Below are 14334 nucleotides of genomic sequence, written 5' to 3'. Positions count from 1 at the left end.
ATACTTATTCTGTCTCATGCAAATTTCATCGCTTTTGTCCTTGCTAAACTCAAGAGCATTCATAATTGGGTCACGACAAGAGGATGCTTCTAAAACTAATAACACTCACTCAGACACGGAAAGAGATTCTACTTAAAAATTCAACACCCAACTTATCTTGCTTTTAAAAGACTAGTAACATAGGTTCTTTCAATTGACACATTGATGAAAACAAAGTATCCCAAATTCTTGGCCCTTGGGTAGGGGTGGGAAGGCAGCTCTTTACCGCTGGGGCAAGCAGGAGGTCTCACACCGGACTTGAGAAGGGGAAGGGGAATGGAGAAGAAAGTCCCTTTGGTTTCCACACTCCGTAGGAGGAGGTGGCCCCCATGGGTGTATCTGACGACGCACTGAAGCTGTGGCACGGGCTCGGGAGCCGCTGGGCCAGGCCCAGTGACAAGTCTAGTCTGGGCTCAAGGTCACATGGGACTTGGGCAATCCTAAAGAGGGTTCCTTCCCCAAGTTCAGTCCCACGACCAGCTTTCTCAGGAACTCCAAACTGAACATGACTAGAACTTAACCTAGATGGAAAGCAAAGCAAATACTAACGCAAACTCATTTGATGGCCACTGTCTTGCTCTGGGACTTCCAGAGAAGAACTGCTCCCAACCTGGGGTACCTCTGAGGACACAGTGAGAGCCAGGGGCCGAAAGAACCACAGATCCGTAAACAAAGGCTGAGGCCGACTAAGATCTGGAAAGCTTTACTTCTAAAGTCCAGCTAATTCTCAAGGTCGTACACCAGTCAGAGACTCCTGCTTTTTCTTTCCCTGTCCAACACCATCACGGGGAAAGGTGGAAGCCATCCAGAGAAAGCTACTTAGGACCAACTCAATACTGAGTGAAAACAACAAAAGCCTAGAGCAGCCTGATTAGCTCATTTTCCCACATTTTCCTTACCAACAGGCTGCCCCAGGCTCCAACGGTACCTTGGTGAGAGTGCCTGGACCACAGTGAGTGCTCAAGTGTTTGTTGTAGTTACCTAGGTGTCATCTCCTGGGGCCGTGGGGGCACATTGCGGAGACGTGGGGCATGTGGAGACTGGGGTATACGGTGACTTGATGGGAATGTAACTCTTTCTGCTGCTTCGGCCCAGGGAGCCTGTTGCTCCAGGGACGTAAAAAGGGAGTGTGAAAGCTCTTTCCTTAATTCCTAAACCCACACTGTCCGTGTTAATAGCCAAGTCCGGCTGTCAGCTAGACAAGCACTTGGCAAGCACGTCACCTGAACTCCAAATTCCATTCAACCATGGTCCACGCCGCACCCTGCAATGTGGTGACGTGGGGGTGGAAGGCAGAGTGGAAGACACTGCTATCTCATTCCACCCACGCCCTCCTCCCAGTAGAGCAGAGGTATGTAGTTATTCGGGCCGAAGAAAGCCGATGAAGCAATACCTCCGTAAAAATGATCTGCTATTTGCTGCAGTCATCCATACCTACGTAGAAGGTCTTTCAGAATAAGTTCCACAGATTGCAGCTTCTCAGAAGAAATACTCAGAAAAATATTTGGATAGGAATAGGCTCAAAGGATAATCTGAAACTTAACATCTGGTAATAAATCTGAACTTCTAGCTGACTTCCAACTTTTGTTTCTTACTCTTTTTCTCTTCATTCAAGACAACCTGGCAATAGAGGGCTGCATAATTTTTCCAAACGCTTTGGGCATTTAATCTTCCCAAGTAGGCAGCCCTCTAAGGAGCTCCCACAATGCCAACAAGAAATATGCACCATCAAAAGCACATCTGATTTTTCTGTGTCGCCCCCAGCCCTCCAGTACAGGTAAGCTTATCCGCCCTCTGTAAGCCTTAACCAACACTTCAGAGCTTCCACACCTCAATGCAAGACATCACCCAAGTTACATACTTAAGGCCACTGAAACTGACAATTCTTTTACCAGGCTTTCTGCAGCACAGTCGAAGGCTTTTATAAAGAAAGGATGAAACACGGCTAGAGCTGAGAATAGCCATGAACAAGGCCACCTACGTTTACATCCCTCCTGCCAACAAAGGGTACGTCTTCAGAGTTAGTGAGATTTTTTTTTTTCCTATGAAAATAAGTGATTTTGACCACAGTGTGCCTGCCCTAGGCTTAGAGGGAGGAGGTGAGACTATATAAAATAACTATCAGGGGTCGAGAAGATAACCAGGTGCCAAAGTGTGGGGACATGAAAACCGCAGATCAGATAAGCGCATGAGCAGCCTGCCTTCCATCTCTGACCAGCAGAAACGGGACGATTGTGAAGGGAAGTGTTTTCAAAGGCTGTGGGTTGGGGGCGGGGTGGGGGGTGTGTGTGGTAAGGCTGCTGAGACGCAAGCTCCAGCACAGAGATCCGCCTGGGCCCCGGGGGCTGTGCTCAAGAGGTCCGGATGCGAGCCTGGGGCACCGTGAAAGGGAGGCTATTCACAGACGTGGAGTCTGGGCTTCACCCAAGAGAAGACACGATACATGTTCTCTTGTTTCCTTATAATATTCTGTTATGTAGAAATACTCCATGCATATGGCTCCCTCACGACTTTTGTTTTTTTAATCTTCCTCTCCTTTTTTCCTTTTGAAAAATTTCCTTACAGTTAATAATTTGAAATAAACATCACTAACTTATTTAGGAACTGTTGCTTTCTCAGTATAAAGAACTGCTTAGATCTTGCTTAACGAGATTCAAAAACCCTTTTACATTATATCTGACAGCGGAGAAGGCATGAACTTTCCTATTTGTGCAGTTATATGTACATATGTGTGAGTATATATGTATATATATTTGTATACATAATGTCCATTTTAAGACGTCACAGTCCATACTTCTGATAATCAAGTTTGCATTCAAGATGACATTTCACACCTCGGGAAAAAAGGGAAGTAAATGAGCTTCCACGACGGTTTCTGTCCCACAATGAAGCCAAGGATGACAAATCGGTACAACAGAGTCATTATTGCCACATCTACGAAGAACACGGGAGAACAGCTGGAGCGCGTGGTCCTTGCGCTTTTCGTTTTCTTATTGTATAGGAGTTATCCTGACTTGTGTGAGAGGGCGATGCTTTGGGTCTGGATTTCCTTTCCAAATTTCAGTGAGGGAATTAGAAGAAGCCATTTAAGAGCTAACGACTGAGATAAAATTACCCTGCCCAGAGATTTGCTAGTACAATGGATAAAATCTTTATCCCAAACCAAAATGAAGTTACAAATAGAAAAGCTGTTTTTTCGTTTTTGTCTTTTAATAGGAAATAGTCAGAGATTCCTGCTATGGTATGATTAGCCCTTTTCTGTGTGGAAGAAAGGGTGTTTCTTTTGGATGGCTTATGGACAGCATATTTGGACAACCTCTCCAGAGGAGAGTAAACCCTGTTGTGATGACTGCTCCCACCATGGGGAGGAGAGGGCAGTGGGTGGTGCAGATGGAGACAGTATGCAGAGACACGAATATTTATAGTTCTGTAAACTCTAAAGAGGAAAAAAAGAACACCCTTTATTACAACTGGGGTTAAAAAAAAGCCCCCTATCTAAAATGGAAAATTCCCATCTGCTCTAGGCAGAAGGAAATAAACATCAACAGGAGTTCAATAGAAATCACTCCTAAAGTCCGGTTTTGATGCCACAGCTCTTATCTGTGTTTTCCGAGACCTCGCATTCCCAAATCAGATTAGCCGTCCGTCCGGAACCAGTCTTGGGTTGGCCAATGGGATAAATTGTTTTTGTTTGGTTCTTGGTATTTGCATGTTCTCCTACAGGACAAGGGGGCCAGAGTGGGGTTTTTAGACTGGCAGGGGAATCCCTGAAAAATCCATTCTGACGATATCCTATGTCTATCAGATAGACACTTGGTCTCTACCTACTGAGCCCCTGGGCTCATTTCTCACTCACACATCGTTCCTACTTTTTCCTCCTCTAACAACTGCAGTGCTTTCAACAAGAGGAAAACAATAATAAAAATAGTAATAATTAAAAAGGTAATCTACATTATTAACTTCCTTTTGGTATATTACAGTGGTATTTTCTGTACATGGCCCAGAACTAAATTCCCTATGTACACAAGAGACATGGGGGGAAAGCGTCGACCTTGGAAGGCTTAGCCTTCTGCCCTGAAAGACAAGGTTCCTTCTTCATTCAAGAGTTTCTCGCCATCTGCTGTTTTGAAGTAGCAACATTCTGTAAACCTGGCGGGGTTGGGGAAAGGACTGGGGACAGGAGAGCGGGGAGATTTCCTTCTGTCTCCTCCCACAGTCTGTCTATTCACAGAGCCCGTCAGCAGCTGCTGTTTTTGAATTCACCATTCTCCGTGATGGAAAGCTTGGTGGGGTTGGTGGGGGAGATGCCATTGCGGACCTGCACACTGTATCGCTCCTTCACTTGGGTCAGTGCGCTCATCAGTCTGGTGTTGGCCGAATCCAGGGACACGATCCGTTTTTCCTGCAACACACGAATCGGGGCTTTATTCGGGCTACATGCAGGACATCACGGCGTGATACTCCACTCAATGACTGTTCTAGTACTTTCTATCAAACAGCAGTACGCATGATGCTTCCCAGACAAATGGAACGTCTCTGCCTCTTTCTGCACACTACTCAGGTTCAGCTTCCCTGAGCCCAATGGGTCTGTGTTCATTTTCTCTCGTTTTTTCCTTTCAGCACAGCAGGACTGGTTATTAATAATCCCTTGGGACACCGGGACGATGTGAAAACGACACCATGTGTTACTGCAGACGGTGCAACAGGGTGTCAGGCCGCCTTAAGGTATTCAGTGCTTTGGGCCAAAATTAAAACAAGGAAATTAGGTGGCAAGGAAAGAAGCACCAGAGGTTTCATTTCACAGAGGAGAAGTGCTGTGTGCTCTACGGAGCTCGGCCCCCAAAGAGGGCACACCAGTCACATTTGGAAAGAATTCACGTTGTGCTCAAAATTAAAACGATACATGGTGGCAGTTTATAGTCACCAACAAAGTGAGGACACAACAGCAAGAGGAGAAAAAGCAGCCAGAAGCTCAGACTGAGGGGTCGTTTGAATATGGGAAGGGAGATGTGGCCGAAGGGAATGCCGGAAACATAACACATGGAAACAAACAGAGGACACAAGCTCCTAGACTCATTCCAGCTCAGAGTTACTCCAGGAAAGCTTCCCAATAAGGAGACTGCTTCCATTTTACTTTTGAGTCTCTGGGGGAAAAATGCCTTAGAACCAATATTTTGGAACCAAAGATTGTTGACTATATACACTTATATAAAAAAAAAAAAAAAAAAAAAAAACAAGGGGGGAAAAAGGGCCAAAACACCCCCAAAATATGGTAATCTAAAGGAAAGCAGGCTCATCTATGTTTAAAGAAAAAAAAAATCACCCCATCAAAATATTATCAGTCTCCCAAAGATTAGGAGAGAAACCCTAATCTTAGTTTCAGCAGGTGGGTAAATGAGCCCAGAACCTTTCCAACATGAAGTTGTCATTTTCCAGAAAAGGGGTTAAGGCTGAGAAGGGTGATCTTTACCTACGTCCATGAAATTAAAAAGAAAAAACGTGTGAGGAACGACCCCCCAAAGCCAAAAGGAGCTTTCCTATCCCGGCAGTGTCCGAATCTACCCCGGGGAAGGGGAAGTACGGTAAGGCCTTCGCTGCAAGGTGCAGGGAGGATCAGAGAAGACGGGAGGGCTGAGGGTGGGACACTGCTCCCTGCGCTCCCGCAGCAGGTACCAGGGCCAGCGGGGGTGCCGAATGTCCACCTGGGGGAAGGGACAACAGCATCAAGTTATGTCCCCCTTTCATCTCCTGTTTTGGGGGTGGGGCAGCTGGGCTAAATGGTTTCAAAAGCATGAAAAAATGAAAACCTTGTTATTATCATTTAAAAAAAAGTGTCCTCCTTTTCCCTGATGGAGATCTCAGGTGGTAAGACACATAAAATCAGCATTATTAGGTCAGCATTCATCTAGTGTAAGATTCTTTTTATTCTGGGCGGGTAACTCATTTTCAGGGTGGGCCAAACTCAAAGAAAGAAAGATCTGTGAGGCTTAAAAAATAGTAATTAAAAAAACAAACAAACCATAGTCCATGGAGTTTCTGGGATAACAAGTACAGATCTTTAACAAGCCAGAGGGGGCACCTGGGTGGCTCAGTTGGTTGAGTGTCTGGCTTGATCTCAGCTCAGGTGGTGAACTCAGGGTCGTGAGTTCAAGCCCCATGTTGGGCTCCATGCTCGGTGTGGAGCCTACTTAAAAAAAAAAAAAAAAAAAAAAAAAAAAAAGCCAGTAGGTAAGGACTGGCCAGGGGTTACCAGGAAGTAAAGAGTGGGGACCAAATATGACATTTCCCTCTGATGGTTAAGAATCATCTCTGAACAAAATAACTGGTCAAGAATATCTTGAAATGATTAAAAAAGAAATTTCAGTATTAAATTATAAGGCCCAAATACTAAGGAACGTAGGATTCTTCAGGTTTACCCCCAAATATATGTCTTTTTAATTCGTAAAAAGTTATTTGATCCTTAAAGGGTCAAAAAGAAGGCTAAGAAGGGTTGCAATTATTTATTTCCTACAAGAGTAACAGCTGAAGCCAGATAAAACCCCCTGCTGAAAAGCTGAAAGTTTCCAAGTGGACAAATTCCCTTTTGTCGTTCCCCCCACTGCCAACTTCTCAAAATAAAACAAAAAGTAAAAGAAAAAGAATCAAATCGGGACTTTTGAAAGTCAAGCGCAGTTGGCAAAGATGCTCTGACGTTTCGATTCCGCCTGGCTTGAAAGGCAAAGCAGTCTAGTCCACGCCTGGCGGGAAGGATTTCCAGTGCGGGGAGTGCAGGAGCTGGAATGCGTAGGAGGCCAGTGTGCTGGGCCAGGGCTGGGACTGCTCGGCTAGAGCACGGACCGGGTTTACTTGCCTGTTTGAATAATCTCATCTCCATTTATGACCTGTAATTTAACACAGCGGAGATATCACTTTGCAACCGTAACTAGGCAGCTGCTCGCTTCTCAGAGGGGAAGCCCTTCTCTGTTCTCCATCTGAGCCACGTGGAGAGATCCTGGGGTGGGGGTGAAAGTGGCACAGTCCCTAGTGTGACGTTTGAGAAATGGTCCCCTCAGTTCCATCACCAGGATCCCCACGGCCGTGCCACAGGGTCCAAGACAGGTGATTCTGCCCTCACCAGAGGAACGCACATCCTCTCGCAGTGCCCATTAGGAAGTGGCTGAGCCAGGTCAGGCCTCACAGCATAAACTCTAGGGGACGGAGAGACTGAATTCGGGGACAAGTCTTGCCTCTGGGGGCGCAGGACCGTGGACAGATGAAAACCAGCTCACTGGGCACCAGGCCTTTAGCGCTTTGGGAAATGCTGGGATCAGCTCTAATAGAAGGAAGGCAACCGTATTCAGTTCAGAAATATTTTCCACTGCCAGTGGCACCAAGCAAGATGCCAGGGACATAAAAGTATGGGCTACCTCACTGGGAAGCTTTCACCCAAACGTGTGTGCATTCCATTCAATGCAGCCAGAAAGGCTGCTCTGCCCCATCAAACACGTGAGATGTAAGGAAAGGATCTGATATAAAAGGTCTTTCAATACAAAGGATGCCAAAAGAGGTTCAAAGTCTTCTGCTATAATCAGAATTTAATGTGTCAGTAAGACAACAACTGGAACTGGAGGTTACACTTTTTAAAAAAGAAATTAGCTTTAGTGTTTATGACTTGTGCTATACGTGATACACTGGTTTTCAAAATGTGGTCTGGTGGGTTCTCCAAGTATTCTTCAGGGATCCACGGTGGGCCTCTGGTAGAAAGCTTATTGTACGGTAACGCCTATGTTCGAAAAAGTAATTTGCTATTTTAGCCACCCTCAGGGTGATTTAATCCCTGAGCTGAGAATGGTCCTTGTTGATGGTGGTCAACATGAGCGGTTGGGAACTGATCTACGGAAGGTCCCCTTGGTTCGACCAAAATAGGCCACGGAATGAAAGCATTTGAAAACCACTGTCTTCAGGTATGGCCCCCAAATATCTGGGTTAGCCAGTCCACAAGCCGACACTGACTGATGCCCCAAGGATCACATTTCCCCCATTGCTGAACAGTGATGCCCTCCTGGCTAACTTCGAGAAGGTCCTTACTGTCCAGAGCTTTCGAGGCCTGAGAGATCCTATTCCCTTCCTTGTTGTCACCGTCCATGCCTAGGGCTCTTGCTTCACACCCCATCGTCTTGTCCTCGATGTCAATATAGGGGACAGGAGTGGGTAGCAATCTTTGTGTACGGAGCCATGATCGTAACAGACCCAAGCTTCCTCTGCTAAAGACTGACACAGTTTTAGACCAGCTGGAATTATGAAAATGATCTGTTTCATCTCATCAGAACCAAAATCTCTCCTGGTGTGGTTATTAATAGAACTCTTCCTGGATTATTTTGTCAAACTGAAAATCCAAAACTGAAAACTTATTAACAGTAGTTTGCCTGACTAAACGGCCTTCTGTATCCGGGCCGTTTCTCTGAGGCTCTGGGATGAATTTGTATAGTATGCATGGCAAAATGGCCTTGTCTCTACTACCCTTCCCTCGCCCACCTTGGGGACACCTAGAGAGGTTGGAAAAAAAAAAAAAAAAGGACCAAGCCAGATGATTACAGCAGAGCTCTCTTCTGATTCTTATGAGGTCCAAATATCCAGAAACTACAGAGTCCGAACTATCCCAAGAAATCCGCCGACAAGTGTAGCAAGGCTCACATTGGCCTCCAAGCTGCGTGTGGAGCATGGGGTCCAGGAAGTCTCCTTTCAGGGCTCTGCTTTCAGCCCCACTCCCAACTCCTTTGAAAAATAAACCCCATGCCACATGAATCCTGTTAGGAAACTAGACAGAGGGTGTTACGTGCATGCTTAAGAATCCCCGGGGCTCTCACATAGACGCCCCCTGGCTGATACGCAGAGAAGGGAATAGAACGTGAAGTCCTTGCTCCCATTTTTATTTCATAGCTTAGGGATAGGATGAGGTCGTTAAGGGTGAAAAATGCAAACCCGTGTGGGTTGGCTGTCTTCAGGAAGGCGATACCCTCTGCGGTTAGACCATCCGCTATCAGAACCGCACCTGTCTTTTGTTATCCGTTTGGCTCTAAGAAATACAACCATATTGTGCATTGATGAAATGAAATGAAATCATCAGTGTTTCCTGCCTCTTGGATTTTGCTCTGATCACTGGTGTGCCCCTGTGAGGTGCTCTTGGCAGTCATCAGGCCATTAGAGTCACAGGTGTACGTCACAGTGAGCGGAGGCCCAGGTTCTGATTTCATCAGGACTAAAAGGCTCTCTAAGCGCAGCGCCAACAAAGAAGGGCAGCCAAGCAAATCCCAAGCGTCGCTGCCAAACCCTGAACTGAAAGAGCAGCAAGGAAAGGTACCTTCCACGACCCCGTCCTTCCCCTACAGTTCCACTGGTACGTGGGGCTAGAGGTCGATGGCGCAGTGGACGTGACTAACAAGACCGTGAACATCACAGCCAAGCAATGGTCAGTGGAGGTCACAAGCCAGACACATGCAGTGTGCTTTTCACAGTTACCCCCTCGGAGAATGCCCTCCTTTCCACGAGGAAAGGAGTAGACCCCATCATGCACTAGGTTGAGATCTGTCAAGCAACTGCACTAAGCACGCTAATACTTTGCTGGGTCGACACACTTATCACCAGTGAAAGAAAGGAAAAGTAATACTTAGGAACTCTTAATCTTTAAAAGGTAATGCGGAGCACTTTCCAATGACCCATTTTCCAGTACGTGCCTTGGCATTTCCAAAAGGTCAGAAGCCAGGAAATTCAACAGTTACTACAAACAAGTCCTTTACACTACATTCAAGGTCTGCTTACCTGTGCATCAATTATTTTTTGCTTTGCATCAATAACGGCTTGCATCTCAGCGTGGTCCTTCTTCAGTTCCTCTTCCACAGCCATGAGCCTAGAATGTGCAGCGAGGAGACATGGACGTCAGAGAGAAGCCAGCTAACGTAGGGCGCAAGAAACCCACACTCAGCGGAGTCCAGATTCCACTCCTTCCCAGTAAGAGGCCCGGAATCACGCTTGCTTTCTTCTCTCCCGCCTTGGAAGAAGACATTCAAGGCTGACTTCTCTCCCTGTGACCAGATCCGTGAATTTTCACCTCCTCTGGAACAGTATCATCATTTCTTCCCTCTCCTCTGCCGGATCCTTCCCTCAGCACAGATTATTTCATCGCAAACTTTCAAACCAACCAACAAAAAGCTAACAACCCTCTCTTAATCTCAAGTTCCCCTGTAACAGCTGTCCCTTCTCTCCCCTGCTCAGCAGAGTTTCTCAAAGAGTGTGCGATGCTCAGTAGGCCGACTTTCTCTCTCAAACGCCACTCATACCTTAACCCACTGACACTCAACTCCATGAAACTGCTCCACGACTGATAATTCCCTCCAGGCTTGTGAAACAACAAACCTTTTCTGTCTTTGATTTGATTGACCTCTCCGCAGCACTGGGCAGTACTGAAGCACAGTGGTTAGGAGCGTGGACTCTGGAGCCTGACTGCCTGGCTTCAAATCCTGGTTGCCCTGCTAAATGACCTTGGGCAAGTGCCTTAACGGATTTGGTGCCTGTTCCTTTATGTGTAAAATGAAAATAATATCTGCCTCAGAGGCTGGCATTCAATACATTTTTATTAACTGATTAAGCCAATTATTATTTATAAAGTACTTAAGAAGAATGCCTGGGGGCGCATGGGTGGCTCAGTTGGTTAAGCGTCTGACTTCGTCTCAGGTCATGATCTCGTGGTTCGTGGGTTCGAGCCCCACATCGGGCTCTGTTCTGACAGCTCAGAGCCTGGAGCCTGCTTGAGATTCTGTGTCGCCCTCTCTCTCTCTGCCTCCTCCCTGCTTGTGCTCTGTCTCTGTCTGTCTCTCTCAAGATAAATAGACATTTAAAAAAAAAAAAAAAAAAGGGACAGCCGGGTGGCTCAGTCGGATAAGTGTCTGACTTTGGCTCAAGTCATGATCTCACGGTTTGTGGGTTTGAGCCCCGCGTCTGGCTCTGTGCTGACAGCTCAGAGCCTGGAGCCTGCTTCGGATTCTGTGTCTCTCTCTCTCTTTCTCTGTCCCTCCCCTGCCTGTGGTCTCTCTCTCTCTCTCTCTCTCTTTCTCTCTCAAAAATAAACATTAAAAATATTAAAAATGTAAAACAAACAAACAAACAAACAAAAAAAGAAGAGTGCCTGGCCCGCGGTAGGTAGGTGCTTCGTGTTGGGTACAACCGACCCCTCCCCTCCATGTCCCTGGACATCCTTGGCACCGTCTCTTAGTTCTCTGGCCCCAAAGATATCCAGCGACACCCCCTTCCATGTCTCTGGACTCGGGAAAAACTAAGTCACTCTTGGACATTGAGTCGCTCCATTTCCGTTTTTTCTTTCCTAATTGTTACGACGAAAGAGAGGCAGACTACCTCTGTCTTCAAAGGACGTGTACTAAGGCCTCACGCTTGGCAAACGCGTCCCGGCCGTTTGTGCCCCCGAGCGGCCCACACCCTCCACCCGGCGACCGCCCGACCTGCTGATGATGCTTTTCATCTGGCTGTCCTTCTCCTCCTGCTGCCTGCGCAGGCGCTCCTCGCTGTCCTCCAGCCGCGCCTTGTACTCCTGCAGCAGCTTCTGCATCTGCTGCTCCTGCACCAGCAAGCGGCGCTCATACTCCTCCAGCCGCCGGCTGGACACTCGCAGGCGCTCCTTCAGCTTCGTGATTTCCTGCTCGTACTGGCGCAGGGAAGAGGCGCCAAACACACGGAGGGAAAGACTGCAGTTAACACGGGTTTTAGAAAGCAACGTAGCCGGACGCTGTCTGGGCTGCCACTCCCCGGGCCGCGAGTACTCTTTCAAATGATCAAAAGGCGCAACTGGGAAAGGAGCTCCGTCCTCCCTTCCCCTAGCGTCACATTTTGCATCTTCACTTGGCCCCTCAGATCTACACATTTATGTATCTCTTTCCACATTAAACTACCCGTTGCTACAAGCCACGTCCAATCTGTAACAAATGGGGGCAGGAGAAAAAAAAAAAAAAAAAGAACCAGTACATAGAAGCCTGACGAATCACTTAAAATAAGCCAAAAGCCGGCTGTCTGCCAGAGGAGCGGTTTCTGGATCACCACCTGCACCCTAGGATCTCCGACATAGCCTGGCTCAGCAGACCGTCATGACTTCACTCTACCAGAATCAGCCCTTCAGAGAACAGGCAACATTTCTACAATGTTACGCTACTGAATCAATAAACAGAATCGGAAACAGCAAAGTAAGCTGTTGCCGCTCTCTCCCCGACTGTCGACTGTCGACTGTCGGAGTATAAAATATTCAGGTCACAAGCACTAAGCCAAAGGCCTACACACTCTCCAGGGCTGACGAATACTGAATCTTGGCCCATTTTCATGATGTGGTTCATCTGCTCAATTTGGTACTGCTTCCTGGAACTCGTTTGTCTGTTTTCTCACTAACGCTTTATATAAATTTATGTAAACTAAAGCTTTATATTACAAACTATCATTCAGTTGGTTACATGGCCCCTTTCTATACTGATATTGCAGTGGCTGGGGTCTGAGTATACTGGAACGTCACATCTCTAGGTGAAGTGAGACGCATAGGATTTCTCGTATATGGTCTACCTCAATTCATGATAAATCCCTACGGTGCTGTGTAAGATGCAATCTATTTTCACATAATATCAATTTAATGGACGATCAAGCAGTTAGCTTCTGCTTACCCAACCTCACGATCCTAAACTGTATTTGTTAATCCAGAGGTCAAAGATGACAGTTTTAATGACAGTATGAAAAGGGAGACTGCATCAATAAGCATATTTTAGGATTCTGTGTGTCATTTTCGGATTTTAACATCATGCTGATAAGTAACCAGTTGTGTGGTTGTTAATGAAATGAGAGAATGCCACACATGGGTCAAGGTTCTTGATGATCCCTTCTTCCCGTGTCAACTTTTCCTCAAAACAAAACAGAAATAATAGATAATGTCCGCTTAAAAATCAATATAAAACTGGAAGTTCTTTATCCAGAAAAAGCAAAAAGAAGAAGGAAAAAAAAAAGACAAAATCATTAACAAGACATGGAAAGGAAGTCTGGTCCAAGGGTAATTTTGGCCTTGGTTGAAGACTAGCAACAGGTTTATAGAAACACTAAATATTCACCTACAATGATAAGAAATGAACAGTAGAATGTTTTGCAAATTAAGTTAACCTACATAAGTTAACCTACATAACCTACATAAAAGCCTTGGTTGAAGACTAGCAACAGGTTTATAGAAACACTAAATATTCACCTACAATGATAAGAAATGAACAGTAGAATGTTTTGCAAATTAAGTTAACCTACATAAAAGGAAAATGAAATCTCCCACCCCAGGCTGCCGGACATTTGCTGCAGATTTTTGCACACGGACACTACTGAACTGTCATACAGATACGGATATGATGGATAACATAAGATATGGAGTTGACACTGTTGGGGGTGAAGAGCTCAAGTTCGTGGCTAGACAACCCCTCGGATGGGCTCTCACTGTGGGGCCAGCAAGTTAGTAAAGATGGGCGAGTCCTACCTTCTCAGCATGCTTGGATTCATCTTGATTTTGCTCAGTTTCTTCCACATCCTCTTCATATTGTCCATTGTTCAGAACCCAGGCTGCTGTCCTCTCTACTGGGGACATTGTGGCAGAGTCCACAGGTGATTGAACCTGCATCAGAAACACTTATTAGCATCTCCCCAAACAGCTCGTCCACTAGTTAGGTTTCACAAAGGGTGTTCCTCTTGGAGGTCATAACAGTGATCTAATAAATGCTCTCAGTTCTAAGTAATATTTTATTAATGACAAGGCTGGAGGTGAAGAATAAGAATATCTCCTTGTAGAAGAATACACTATTCTGAATAGAAATTCCTATGCATCACATCCAAGAAAAGAGAGCCACAGCCTTAAAATTGTTCATTACTCCAGTGGTTCAATTACCAATGAAATTACAATGATGACAGAATGAGAGAAAAGGCATGACTCAATGGTTGGCTGCTCAGCTGAGGAAATGGCTGTTTAACCCAGAGACGAACAAACTCACAAGGTACCCATTTATGTATCAGAATGCCAAATCCTTAATTTTCACATTAATCATTTAGAGAAAGAGAAAAAACAAGTGATGTTGGTCATTTTTACAGAGCGTGGACTTCTTAATGAGTTAACACCACTCAGAAGTCTATATTTTAGACCAGACAGTTTCTTGAAGAATACAGGATCAAAACAAAAGATATTGGATTCGTTTAAGGGATATTTCAATCCAGTTAGGATAGCCAGATAAAGTGCCCTTTTCC

At 45.8% G+C, this 14334-nt stretch overlaps 1 protein-coding gene across 6 annotated transcripts in view; it reads right to left on the bottom strand.

The window, feature by feature from the left end:
- Positions 1–3228: 3228 nt before the first annotated feature.
- Positions 3229–14334, bottom strand: part of RASAL2 (RAS protein activator like 2) — a 349262-nt gene continuing 338156 nt past the window's right edge. For all 6 annotated transcript variants that reach the window (XM_042976554.1, XM_015543801.2, XM_042976556.1 and 3 more), the window contains 4 exons: positions 13577–13711; positions 11532–11734; positions 9838–9925; positions 3229–4441 (listed from right to left, as the gene is read on the bottom strand). In XM_042976554.1, the coding sequence (XP_042832488.1) occupies positions 4277–4441; positions 9838–9925; positions 11532–11734; positions 13577–13711 (591 nt within the window). In that variant the 3' untranslated portion in view covers positions 3229–4276. The remainder of the gene's footprint in view (positions 4442–9837; positions 9926–11531; positions 11735–13576; positions 13712–14334) is intronic.

This window comes from Panthera tigris, chromosome F3 (assembly GCF_018350195.1).
Source record: "Panthera tigris isolate Pti1 chromosome F3, P.tigris_Pti1_mat1.1, whole genome shotgun sequence".
In the NCBI taxonomy this organism is placed as follows: Eukaryota; Metazoa; Chordata; class Mammalia; order Carnivora; family Felidae; genus Panthera; species Panthera tigris.
Note: the sequence above shows the minus strand (reverse complement) of the source record. Positions and strands in the feature narration are given on the sequence as shown.